This window comes from Sander vitreus, chromosome 22 (genome assembly GCF_031162955.1).
Source record: "Sander vitreus isolate 19-12246 chromosome 22, sanVit1, whole genome shotgun sequence".
Taxonomy (NCBI): domain Eukaryota; kingdom Metazoa; phylum Chordata; class Actinopteri; order Perciformes; family Percidae; genus Sander; species Sander vitreus.
In genome coordinates this window covers 5,367,219-5,380,606 of record NC_135876.1, presented here as the reverse complement: position 1 = coordinate 5,380,606, position 13,388 = coordinate 5,367,219, and the positions used below count along the sequence as shown (strand labels likewise).

Here is a 13,388-nt window from a genome sequence, read left to right as displayed (position 1 = left end):
ACGAGAACCATCACCTTATCGTGGTGGAGAGATTTGTGTGTCCCTATAAACCTGAGGGCTGTGTTGTCTGGAGCTTTGTGCTCCTGGTAGGGTCTCCCATGGCAAAGTGGTCTCAGGTGAGGAGCCAGACAAAGAATGAAAACCCTATAAATAAACAAGGAAGTGATAGAGTGACCCTGCCCGGAGGAAGCCCGAGGCCTGCGTCTGGAGCCAGGCCCAGATGGAAGGCCCGTCAGCGAGCGCCTGGTGGCCGTGTTTGCCACGGAGCCTGGCCGGGCACAGCCCGAAAAAGCTACGTGTAACCCTCAAACACAGTGGTGGACACCGGTGGTCAGGGAAGCCGTCCGACTGAAGAAGGAGTCTTTCCGAGATATGTGATCCCAGAGGACTCCGGAGGCAGTTGCAAGGTAACGAAGGGCACGAAGGGCTGCAGCCTCTGCTGTGAAAGAGGCAAAGCAGCGGGTGTGGGAGAAGTTCGGAGAAGACATGGAGAAGGACTTTCGGTCAGCACCGCAAGGTGATCTGGAAAACCGTTCGCCACCTCAGGAGGTGGAAGCGGGGAACCATCCAAGCTGTGTACAGTAAGGATTTGACGCTGTTGACCTCAACTGAGGAGGTAATAGGGCGGTGGAAGGAGCACTTTGAGGAACTCCTAAATCCAGCTAATACGCCCTCTATGGTAGAGGCGGAGCTGGGGGATGATGGGGGATTGTTGACAATTTCCCTGGTGGAAGTCGCTGAGGTAGTTATACAACTCCACAGTGGCAAAGTCCCAGGGATTGATGAGATCCGTCCAGAAATGCTTAAAGTTCTGGGTGTGGAGGGGTTATCTTGGTTGACACGCCTCTTCAACATTGCGTGGAAGTCTGGGACGGTGCCTAAGGCGTGGCAGACTGGGGTGGTGGTTCCCCTGTTCAAAAAGGGGGACCAGAGGGTGTGTGCCAATTACAGGGGTATCACACTTCTCAGCCTCCCCAGTAAAGTCTACTCCAAGGTGCTGGAAAGGAGGGTTCGGCCGATAGTCGAACCTCGGGTTGAAGAGGAACAATGCGGATTCCGTTCTGGTCGTGGAACAACGGATCAGATCCTCACTCACGCAAGGATCCTGGAGGGAGCCTGGGAGTATGCCCAACCAGTCTACATGTGCTTTGTGGATATGGAGAAGGCGTATGACCGGGTCCCCCGGGAGATACTGTGGGAGGTGCTGCGGGAGTATGGGGTGAGGGGGTCCCTAGGGAGCTGTGCCGGCTTCTCGGCAGTAAGTCGGACTCGTTTCAGGTGAGGGTTGGCCTCCGCCAGGGCTGCGCTTTGTCACCAATCCTGTTTGTAGTATTTATGGACAGGATATCGAGACGTAGTCGGGGTGGGGAGGGGTTGCAGTTCGGTAGGCTGGGGATCTCATCGCTGCTTTTTGCAGATGATGTGGTCCTGATGGCATCATCGGCCTGTGACCTTCAGCACTCACTGGATCGGTTCGCAGCCGAGTGTGAGTGTGAAATCTGAGGCCATAGTTTCTCAGCAGGAAACCAATGGAGTGCCTTCTCCAGGTAGGGAATGAGTCCTTACCTCAAGTGAAGGAGTTCAAGTACCTTGGGGTCTTGTTCGCGAGTGAGGGGACAATGGAGCGGGAGATTGGTCGGAGAATTGGTGCAGCGGGTGCGGTATTACATTTAATTTATTGCACTGTTGTGACGAAAAGAGAGCTGAGCCAGAAGGCAAAGCTCTCAATCTACCGGTCAGTTTTTGTTCCTACCCTGACCTATGGGTGGCTGGCGTCTCCCTTAGAGATGGGGTCCCCTGCTGCTACCCCCGGGACCCAATAGCGGATAAACGGACGAAGATAGATGGATGGATGAAAAAAACTATGTGAGATTACACATGGCAAACAAATGAAAGCATCGGTGACATAGATATAGTGCACCATACGCTTGTAAATCTAGTTCGGGCACAGCCCAATGGAAGGAGAGCCCAGGGCAGACCCAGAGCACTTTGGAGGCTTATACCCACCATCTGGCCTGGGAATGCCTTGGCATCCCTCATAGAGAGTTTAGGGGAATGGGTTGGGACAGGGATGTGTACTTTGAAGATGGTCCATGAATGAAAAATCTAAACTGGATTCTACACCAAAATAACATTTATTTTTCAACAACAGACTTACAAAAAGATTGTGGCTTCACTTGATTGTGGAGGTATTCGGCACCCCCGGATGCAGCTCTGTTGTTTATGAGATGAAGAACAGCATGTTTAGTCCTCACAGGTCTGCAGAACATCCAGATGTTATACATTTACCACATTAAAAGGTGCTCTAAGCGATGTTGGTTGACGTCTTTTCTTGTTGATGTTCGAAGTATTGTCAAACAAAACGGAGGCTAGCTTGCCCCTCCCTCCTCCTCATCCCGTCCCCTCCCCCTCCCTTCCGCGCACTAACCACCCCACCCCCACCCCCAAATCCTTTTTGTCGGTTATTGGTTGGAACATTGTTTGTTATGTTTCGTGGTACAGGTTGGCGCAGTTTGTTTTTGTTGCCGTTTGTGGAGCCTGGGCTGTCTACAGAGACCATGTTTTTTTACAGTGTGTTCAGGGGACAGGCAGCTAGCGAATAGTGACGAGGATGTTTGCTGTATGTGACAAAAAATGTTGTAGCCTAAAAAACGTGTGACATCGCTTAGAGCACCTTTAACGCTGGCAACTGCAATATGTGGGTGTAAACATACAGGATTTGGACTCACAAGGCAGCATCAACAGGATGAGAAGTGGTGTGATACTCAGTTTTTGCTGTCACTATCATTCTCTCATATACACGTTACATGATTATTAGCTTCATGCATTTTTGGAGAGCAAAATAATGTAGACACATCCAACTGGATTTAAAAGCGGACTTGGATTTTACAGTAACTGCAAGAGAGAGCTGGACTTCATTCTCACCAAATATTGTAGGTGTGTGGATTATCTCTGCAAACATGGACTTTGCTCTGTTTGCACTATTGAAGTCCTGTCTCAGTTAAGACAAACTCTTCTGCTAAACATGCCATGGCTTTGTTTTGGGACATGTGACTTATCACATTCTATATATATTTGGTCCACTAAGAAGACACAGTTTGGACTCAGTTGGTATAACATTTCCTGTGACATTACAAATGCAACATAGCTGCAACATTCAGAAAATACATGCAAGTGCTGCCATGCCGGGTTTTAAACAACAGTGTGAAGTTGACAACATGCAAACTGTACCTTTGCTTTGATTCTCTGTAGTTTTATACAGTTCTTATCTGTGGAACAGGTTTGATATAAACCCACTGGAGGGTCAGTCAACAACATGAGTGCATTTTCTGTCATTAAATGTGTGACTACGCAGTCCACACTTATACACATTCATTCTTACCATGTATTCAGGTTTACTCACATTGAAACTTTTGGGGTTATGCGGTGAGCGAAAACTATTTCCTATGGAGCACGGGTCAGAATAAGACCGGGAGCAATTAGAAAACACTAAGCTAAATAATTGTTAACTCGATATCTAGAAAACTGATATAATGTGTTTATTTCCAACAACGTAATATTTCCACCTTTTGGCTTTTCACATCTTTTTTCTCAAATATTGACATAATCATCATCCTAAAAGGAAGCAGAGAAGACCGCCCAACAGCGAACCAGCTGGGGAAAGTTCCTCACTGACTTATGCTCCTCAAAGAGCAGAACGGGTTAAGGCTCTGACACACCAACCCGATTACCGGCCGTCGGACAGTCTGGCGAGGTCAGTGACTCGAGTCTGTTCGGTGTGTTCCGTGCCGTCGTCAGTCGGCATCCATTTTGGCCGATTTGACTTGTTGAATCGGCCAGTGGGCAGTCGGACTCAATGACCAATCTGATTGGTGGAGTGCTATCCCTTGACTAGGTGACCACGCCATATCTTCTTGTTACTAGCCATCGTATGGCAACAACGATCCTTCTTGACTACTATCAACCCTCTCTGATGAAAACAATGACTGACGACAGCGTGCTCTGTGTTTACTAGGTCTAGAGAGATGTTCCATTGAGAGATGGGAGCCGACTGATCAGTTTGACTGCCTTTTCTGCCGACGAACCCGTCGGGTTGGTGTGTCAGAGCCTTTACAGGACATTGGTTTGGCTGAAGGTAAAGGTAAAGCCGCACTAATCTGTATTTGTAGTCATGCTAGCAGCATGGCTCTGTAGGGATGGCAGTGTTGCTTGGTTGGCCCACCAGACTGAAATATCTCAACAACTACTGGACACATTCAGTATTGTCCAGACGTTCATGTTCCCCAGAGGATGAATCCTATAGATGATTTTTAGTGATCCCCCACTTTCCCTCTAGCGCCACTAGCAGGTTGAAGCTTTTGTTTTTTTTAGTGACATGTTACAATTAACCATTCTTGTTCCGCAGAGGATGAATCCTAATGACTTTGTGATCCCCTGAGTGAGGTCTTGAACAGTCTTGGATAGATTGCCATGCCCTATACACTCATCCATGCTGCCCCAAGGATTTGTCAATTGTGATAATGTTGGTGACCCCATAACCTTTTCTCTAGCACCACCATCCAACACTTTGGTTTACGACCAAATACCTGGCACTCCTTTCAGCCTCAGCTGATGTTAGTGTTGACTGCTATTTACAATTGCTATTAATTGTATTTCTTTACCTTGTGCAGTTAATGCAAACAACCCAAGTATAAATCGATACTCAATAAGATTCTCCTATCCTCGAAGGTTAACATTTAGATTACAAAACATTGGAAATAATACTTGAATAAGTAAATCTTCACCCACCTCCTACTGAAAGCTGCACACTCTCTAACTTCTGTTTTAGTTTTCAGTTGGGTGATGTAATTGACTTGAAACAGAGATCAGAGGTTTGAGTCCAGAAAGAGTAACTGATCCTCCTAAATGGAACATTTGATTAAAGAAACCATAAATATACAAATAACTCCTCTGGACAGACAAACTAGAAGCATTTGTGAGAGCTATACAGGATTTATGAAAACCCATCCAATATACCACAGCAGAGAAACTGCATTAATATGATATTTTCTATGTGAAGAAGACTTTATTGATTGCGAGGGGAAATTACATTTTTACACTCGCACCAACAGGACACATGCATTAATGGAGAGATGTCAGAGCGAGACTCTCCATGGACAGGGCTGTGTCCTCTCCTACCTGTCCACACTCCGTACCTGGTCCAGACGGGGACTTGAACCAGCGAACCTCACAGACTGAGCTGCTGCCACCACTGTGCTCTCTAACTTGGCACACAAAGAAAGGCCTCTTTCTTATCATTGTCAAATGGGAACATTCAAAAAGTCATTAGGAGCAAAGGAAAGGCCCGTGTGGATACCGACCTCAATAACAGTTGTGTTTGGTTGGTAATAGGTCACTGGTGAATTCATTAACCCTTGTGTTGTCTTCTGGTCAACTATGCACTTGTTGTCCTTCTGGGTCAAAATTAACACTTTTTTGACCGTTTTTTAAAAATATTTTTGACACATTTTCTGACGTTTTTCTCACTTTTGTCAATGTTTTTGTCACTTTTTTTCCATGTTTCCGATGCTATTTTTCACTAACACCAACTTATTACCAATAGTTTTACACGTTTTTTTTGGAATTCATGGTCAATAAATCTCATGTATAGGAGATTATACCTAATTTTGAAATGATGAATGATTTTGACTAATATTAGAGGAACATATATGTTGGTGGAGAATCACAGACATGTGTACGTCAAAGTTTAGTCAGGTTATGAAACCATTTCAATTTTTTCAAATGCTATAAAATTGAATACCCACAATTCAATGAAAGTGAATTTTCTTGCAATTTCTGGAGTAATTTGGTTAAAAAGAAACCCGTAGTTCTGATATAGAAGTTTTGAGAACGAGTCAAATTTGACCCTGGGACAACATGAGGGTTAAAGCATGAAGAAATGTAATAAAGCAGGCTTAAACTCCTGAGAGAATGTGGCTTTTAGAATCGTGCACATGTGCCACAGAGAGCCAGGAGAGTGACAGATTTCCCAACAGCAGCTGCTCTCTGGTAAAGGACGGTTTCTTTTGGGAGATGTTCAGAATGAAATCAATCTCATGTCTTTGTGTTAACTTTCTTGGTTGTGGTATTGCTTTTTTATATTTCATGAGATATGCATCCTCTTTCTTCCAATTCTTTTACAGAGTCAAACACAGTGATGAAGCAAGAAAGGAACACACCCAGGGAGCCTTATAAACCATGGACAATTTAGGTAAGAGGAATTAACACTTTATAAGGGTTATTAAGGGTTTATATGCTCAGGACAGGTGACTGCTTTAGTTACACTGCATCACATCAGATGGACAGACAGGAGAAATGAGCATCCTGCTTAAAGTTTCTTCCCCTCAGGGCGGCCATGTTGGCTGTAAAACCCTCAGGGCGGCCATGTTGGCTGTAAAACATCCACAAAACATCACAATACATGACTAGTTTTACATTTTGGTAGACTTGCTGATTAGATTTCTCTCTGAGAGTGAGACGAGAAGATGGTTATCAATCTCATGTCTGTGTGTTGAATGTGGAAGCTGGACACAGCACATACAGTATGTAGCTTAGCTTAGCACCAAGACCAGGGAGAAAGCAGGGAGAAGCAGCTAGCCTGGCTCTGTCCAAAGTTCAACGATACACCTACCAACACCTCAAAAGCTCAGCCTAAGCCCCTCCCCCAAACATCCATTGTCCAGTCACAGCCAGCATGCACAGGGGTCGGAGGGTTAGGGTTAGAAAGAAATACCATGATTTCATCATGTGATACAGAGACCATGTGTTGTCTGCCTGGAACACGCAGCTCATTACAGAGCACGGCGTCTACAAGATCTGCCGAATGTAGCCATCAAACGTAATGCTGGTTGGTCATCATCTCGACACACGAAAAAAGACTTGATGGAGCTACTGTTAGTTAGCTCGTCGATAAAAGAAACTTTGTTCACATATAGCTCCAACAAGTACCCCACTAAAACTCTAGATAGCAGATACAAGGTGTTCATTGTTTTAGGGGAAGGGAAGTAACCCAACAAATGTACTGGTTTTAACCCAAACCACCAGCTTTCTCTAAACTTAACTAAGTTTTGGTGCCTAAACCTTTTTATATCGTGACTGTTACGCCTAGGTATGAGGACGGAAAACAGTCTGTGGGTTGTATTTCCTGCCACCACAAAGGACATATATGGTGGTTTGGTTTGGAGGACTGGTTGGTTGGTTTGGTTACGTTTGAACTTTGGACACAGACAGGCTAGCTGTTTCCCCCTGCTTTTATGCTAAGCTAACCGTGTCCAGACACCAGCTGCATATTTACTACACAGACATGAGATTGATATCCATCTGAATATCTGAAGAAAAAGCAATGTTCCCAAAAGGCTGAACTATTCTTTTAAATCAAATCAATCAAAGACAACACTGAAGACATACAACATCGTGTAGTAACCAAATTCATGTTGGCTCCAGAGGACATACACATAATAATAATAATAATAATAATAATAATAATAATAATAATAATACAAATGATAATGGGTGGAGGAGCCGTGGCTACAGAGCTGCCTAGCACAGTAATACTTAATGTTAGAGGAAGGACGCTTTGTGCTGGACAGGCAGACAGACACACACACACACACACACACACACACACACACACACACACACACACACACACACACACACACACACACACACACACACTGAAGTACATTCGGAGTAAAAACACTTCATAATTGTCATCATGCAATAAAGAATAACAGCTATTTGCTTAAAAAAAAAAAAACATGGCACATAGGTGATCATTGTCTCAAATTCATCAGCTACACATCAAATATAGACATTTCTTAACAAATATAAAGTTATTGCATTTCCATTATTACTTCATATAAGACATTATATGCAAGGCATACTGTGGAAATCTTCTCTACCCAAAGTGAATTGTGGGTAGTGACGAGCTGATTGTCCTTTTGTTACCAAATGGCTTCTAGTTGAGAAGTGCAGACAGTAAGCATCCCTTCTTTAACGTTTCTCTGAGCTACTGGCCTCTCAGAGCTCCCCGAAACACGAACACAAAGATAAGAGGCAACACACGCCTGATGATGTCATAGTGATGTCAGCAGGGTCGCCTCAGCTTGGGCTTGGAGAGTATAAAACCTCAGACAAAAAGAAGATCATAAAAGTCTATCCACTACTAGGGTCTTAAAGTCAGGATGTCTAATGTTGACCATTCCTTTTTGTAAATCTCCCTCTCTGACTTTATGAAAAACTAAATGCCTGGAAGTCCAAATCAGACGCTAAGCATCTTCCAATGGTTTCCTGCCGACAGCGTCTGGTGGCAGTGCTCCTCGGGGTGTTGTTAAAGCTGCTTAAAGTTAAGTTATCATGAGGCACGCTGCTGCAAGCCAGCTAAATAACCTGTTGCATGTCACGGACGCTCAACGATAAACTAATCATCAACAACCTTTCATAATGTCAGTAATGACAACATATTGGAGCTCGTCAGCTTCAGAAGCATCAGTGAACGCACCACAGGCTGCTCTCATATCTACCGTGTGCTGACGATGGTAGAGTTGGGAACCACTGGTCTCACACCATCGATTTTTGACTCAGACTACACTGAAAGTTCATTGAAATTAATAACCCGACGAATTGAAAATGAAAGTAATTGTCATTTAAAATCCTGACATGGTTCTGAAGTGATGAGTCGTGTTTTGGAAGATGCCCCTGACTTGAGTTATACGGAGCACAATAACACTGCTACGGTCTTCTGTCATACATAGAATTATACAGTTGGCCCATTAACCCTTTATCTACATTGTGAATACTTCATCGTGTTGTGATAGTCATAGTTTCCACGCAGTCTGAATGGTACTTGATGACGCCACATCAGATTAAGTGTTAGCAGGTTTCTGAGCTGCTTCACTGGCTGCTGGGTAAAACACAGCACAACCTGGGCTCCCTTCATATTTCAACTTCTTGCTTTGGTCAGTAGTTACAACCCTTTGTTTCATCTGAGCTGGCTCAGCCCACGAGCATGGCACTAACACTGCTGAGGTTAGAGGTTCAACACTAGGTCCATATACACCTCACATGTATATACATCCTGCACTGTGCTACACACTACACACCGTGCTGCACCGTGCACACACTGCGCTACTACACACTGTGTGCACGCTCTGCAGTCTCGTCATGTACACACTCCATCTGACACATGGGGGTCACACTGAGCAGAGAAGTCTGCCTGAGTGACACCCACTCTTTGTGTGTGTGAGTGTGTGTAAAAGTGTACGTGTGGCAGAGGGAATTGTGGCTAATTTGTCAGACAGATGTGCTGTCAGACAGCCCAGCTGTCCCCCCCCCCCCACACACACCCACACACAAAGCCTCAGAAGAAGACAGAGTGAGTCATGAAATTTACATTCCCACCTAACAGCTTTCAGAGAGCTGCTGCTGGGACTAGTGGATAAACACTGCTGGTATGAAGTCTCACACACACACACACACACACACACACACACACACACACACACACACACACAAACACTTAATCACACATCACTGAGGGAGAACCAGTGTGTTGAATAATACTGTTCATACAAAAAAATTCCAGAATAATAGCTTTTCCACCGCCTTGATTGTTTGACACGCAGGTGAGCCAATAGGAATGATTGTCGAAAAAGGCACCGCAGCTGCTTCTTCCTGCTCCATGAGCGCACACTCACCTCAGGCCATCCCAGGAAGAAGGGGGGGAGCAGGGGGTACTTTGGAAGACTCAAGAGTTAGTGAGGGAGAGGCTAGGAGGGGATGATAGGCACTCAGACCTGCTGGAGAACAGGGGCTGCAGCCATGAGGAGGCCCAGTAGGAAGCACAGGCCTGGGGGCAGAGGGGAAGGCCCAGGGCCCCCGGACGAGTGGATGGAGGAGGTCTGGATCTCAGAATTGAGGAAGGCAGAGAGGGGGACATGGGAGACCAGCGTGGGGCTGGCATAGTTGATGAGGGAATCAATCTTCTCGGCCTCCTTACTGCAGGCTTCGATCTGGAAAATACAAGAGAGCACACTGAACACTCTTACCCACTAATTAGTTTTAAAATGCACTCTGGATTTATTATAGGCTGGAAGTCATCAAGTCATTGTCATCTACCTTTTATGATGAACTGTATATGAAAGCATGTCTGTTGATGTTGATGTGATGTGTTGATGTGTACGTCTACATTAGACCAGGGTTGAATGACAATCCCTGAATTTTCAGGGAATTCTTGCCAACATTTGCTCCAGAAGAACAGAAACCTGCAGGGACCAGTATTGTGCATTTTCCAGATCTTTTCCAGATTTCCAGGTCTACTTTTAAGAGGAACTGTTTTTCTCAGAGCACTACAGCGTCATCTAATGCGGGGGGTTTCAAAGTCTGACACGGTGGTTCCCCCAACACAGTTTTAAGGTGTTGATGTCATGGTTTACTTTCCCTCTTTGAACTGTACTGTTGGGGCAGCTGATAATAGGAGCTGTTTCCTTACTGTTTTGGCACTTTAGTGTGAGCAGAGATCCGTACAGAAACAACCAGAAAATACTGTTGTGGACACATATCATTCCCACACGTTTACATGTCAGATTCAACCAGTTTATTTCGGAAAAAGTTTCCCGACCCCTTTCAAAAGATGGTACTAAGATGGCGTCGTGGGCGGCTGTCATGTCTAGAGCTCCACCTCAACTTTGCTGCGGGCAGACCCCAGGCTCCACCCCCTCTGTGATTGGACCCTGAGATATTGACGGGCAGACCCCAGGCTCCACCCCCTGTGACTGGACCCTGAGATCCAGAACGGCAGACCCCAGGCTCCGCCACCTCTGTGATTGGACCCTGAGATCGTGACGGGCAGACCACAGGCTCCGCCCCCTCTGTGATTGGGCTGTGAGATAGTGACGGGCAGACCACAGGCTCCGCCCTCTCCTGTACGACTGTGTGCTCACCCACAGCTGCAACAGCATCATTAAGTTCGCTGACCGTCTTTGGACCAATCAGCGGCGACGATGAGGCGGTCTACAGAGCGCAGAGATAAGAGTGACGCTGCTGAGGTGACGGGCCAGTTCTCAGACGCCTGTTGTTGTTTATATTTAAATCTAAATACTTTTTTGCCTGAGTAAATATCTTGACATAATAACCTATACAAAGAATAATGAGCCTGGCTTAAATCCTCTGCCATACCAGCTGGTTGGGGCTAACTGCATTCTGGGATACTGTGTCAGCAGCCGTAGTATCCTCAATATAACACAGAACACTGCTGCTCATTTGGACTGTACTTGGCTGGATGTGGACAGAATTTAAATTAGAATAACTTTGGTGAATCAATGAAAAGCTAATCTGTCCGTCATCATTTACTTTCAGTTTTCTTTTGCATACAAGATTTAATTACATTTATAATCCTATTTAAGGAATTGTTTTGGCACTGCCTCCGTCAACTCGGGGATGAATATGACTTTACTTCTCACAAAGTCGGAGAAGCTGTTGCCTAGTAACAGCTAAACCTAAAAGCCACCAGAAGAAGCTTCCCTTAACTACCGTGAGCCTTGTTTGTTTTGTGTTTTTTCTTCAGCTGCCTCATCTGTCTAAATGTCAACGTTCTGCCTCTTCATATTTTCATCAACATTTCAGAAAAGTCATCAACAGGCTGCCCACATCCAGATGTTGGGTCTGGGAACTCACCATTGACAGGACTCAATCCGAGGGGAGGGATAAACGGTTGTCTTTCAAATTCCCTCTGCACGCAATAGGCTAGCGCTACAACCAGGCAGAGCAACGAAGAAGGCAGCGGAGCTAGTTGATACTCCGAACACATCTTCCTTTTTTAAGAATGACTTCAGTGCCGTTCTTTGTTCTTTTCTCAAAGAAAAGCTTAACTCCAAGTCTTCCAGAAGACCGCTGTTCCCAGCAGCAGCAGCAGCCATAAGCCCGCCCACCGACTCTATACACGATGTGATTGGCCTGACTAGAGTTTGGTTTTTCCAGCTCGCAAGCCAACGGAGAGTTGCTAGACTGCATCTAGATTTCTAGGCTACAACAGGCCCGCTAGTCGCTGTGAATTCTTACACTTTGGGCCAATCAGACATTACCCAGACTTTGCACTTTGGAGCTGGCACGGTAAAGAGCATCTGATGTCCGATCCAACAGCTCCTCTGGGAAATGTCTAGAGAAGTTCAGGTTTGCAGTGCATGTGTAAAAGTTTCAGTGGGATGTTCTCTTGGTCAGCTGCAGCTACAAACGGATGCTGTCTTCCGGGGGTGCAGTTATTGACAGTGTGGGCTCCGTGCTTGCTCCGACAGCTTGGCAGAGTAGCAGCTGCTAACAACAAAGGGACTTAGCGAAGGGTCCGTTGTTTCTTAATCTCTGAGGTTATTTCAAAAGCTCTTAACATAACTTCCTTTTTGGAAAATATAAGGTCACAGTGTTTCTTGCTATGCTCAATGCACAATACCCTGACATTAGCTCTCCTGGTGACGATTAATGATATAGTGTGCTGTTGTTTCTGCTGCCATGTAGTTGATCTTTTTATAGGTTTTTATGAAAAATGCCAGTTACATAATTAGTATGGCTGATCTGATGCAGTCTGATGTCTACTGTGTTTAAGATGTAGAAGCAAAACTTTGAAACTGACTTGCTCAAACTGTTCAACTACTCTAATTATTCTTCAGCTCAGAGAGATGTCTGTGCACTCAGAAGGTCAAGGCCTTTAATGTGAAGAACTGCCTTGATGTTGATTTCTGAGACGTTTTCTTCCGACAGTCAAACCAAGTCTAAGTTTGTTCTTGCAGTTTCTCTCTCTCTCTCTCTCTCTCTCTCTCTCTCTCTCTCTCTTTTCATGTCTTCCACTCTTTCTTCTTTTTCTGTCCATCCTTTAATCCCCCCACCACACAGTATCAGTCTATCTGCAGCTTTTGTATGAAACATATTCAACGCTTTTGGGCATGAACTGATTCTGCTCTAAGATTAGATCAGATTGCTACCAGATAGAGCCAGCTGCACTGTGTTTTTAACCCACTTCCTGGCTGGCACACATACACCGCTTCCTATTAGAATAACTTGACACGATCCCCTTTCATAACCTGAGGGTACAATGAGTTTTTATGTCTTTTACATCTACAATCAATTATCTATGGCCTTCTCTAAGGCGCCACATGGAAGTAGTTCTTTTGTAGATTACGGTGAACTTGTGTGTGTTGTAGCAGTGCTTTGCTATTGAGAACGAGGTAGCATGCTAGCGTTAGCCCGCTAACGGTTGCGGTTAGCCAGCTCGTTTCGGCTTGTGACATCACAAGCCGTGCCGATTTGGCGGCTCACCTGGAGACTGAAGGCAGGACACATTCAGAAACCGTTTCTCA

At 45.2% G+C, this 13,388-nt stretch overlaps 1 protein-coding gene across 1 annotated transcript in view; it reads right to left on the bottom strand.

The window, feature by feature from the left end:
* Positions 1-9,764: 9,764 nt before the first annotated feature.
* reck (reversion-inducing-cysteine-rich protein with kazal motifs) overlaps positions 9,765-13,388 on the bottom strand; it is a 53,685-nt gene continuing 50,061 nt past the window's right edge. Inside the window, exon 21 of the mRNA XM_078281309.1 lies at positions 9,765-10,052. Within this exon, the coding sequence (XP_078137435.1) occupies positions 9,831-10,052 (222 nt within the window). The 3' untranslated portion in view covers positions 9,765-9,830. The remainder of the gene's footprint in view (positions 10,053-13,388) is intronic.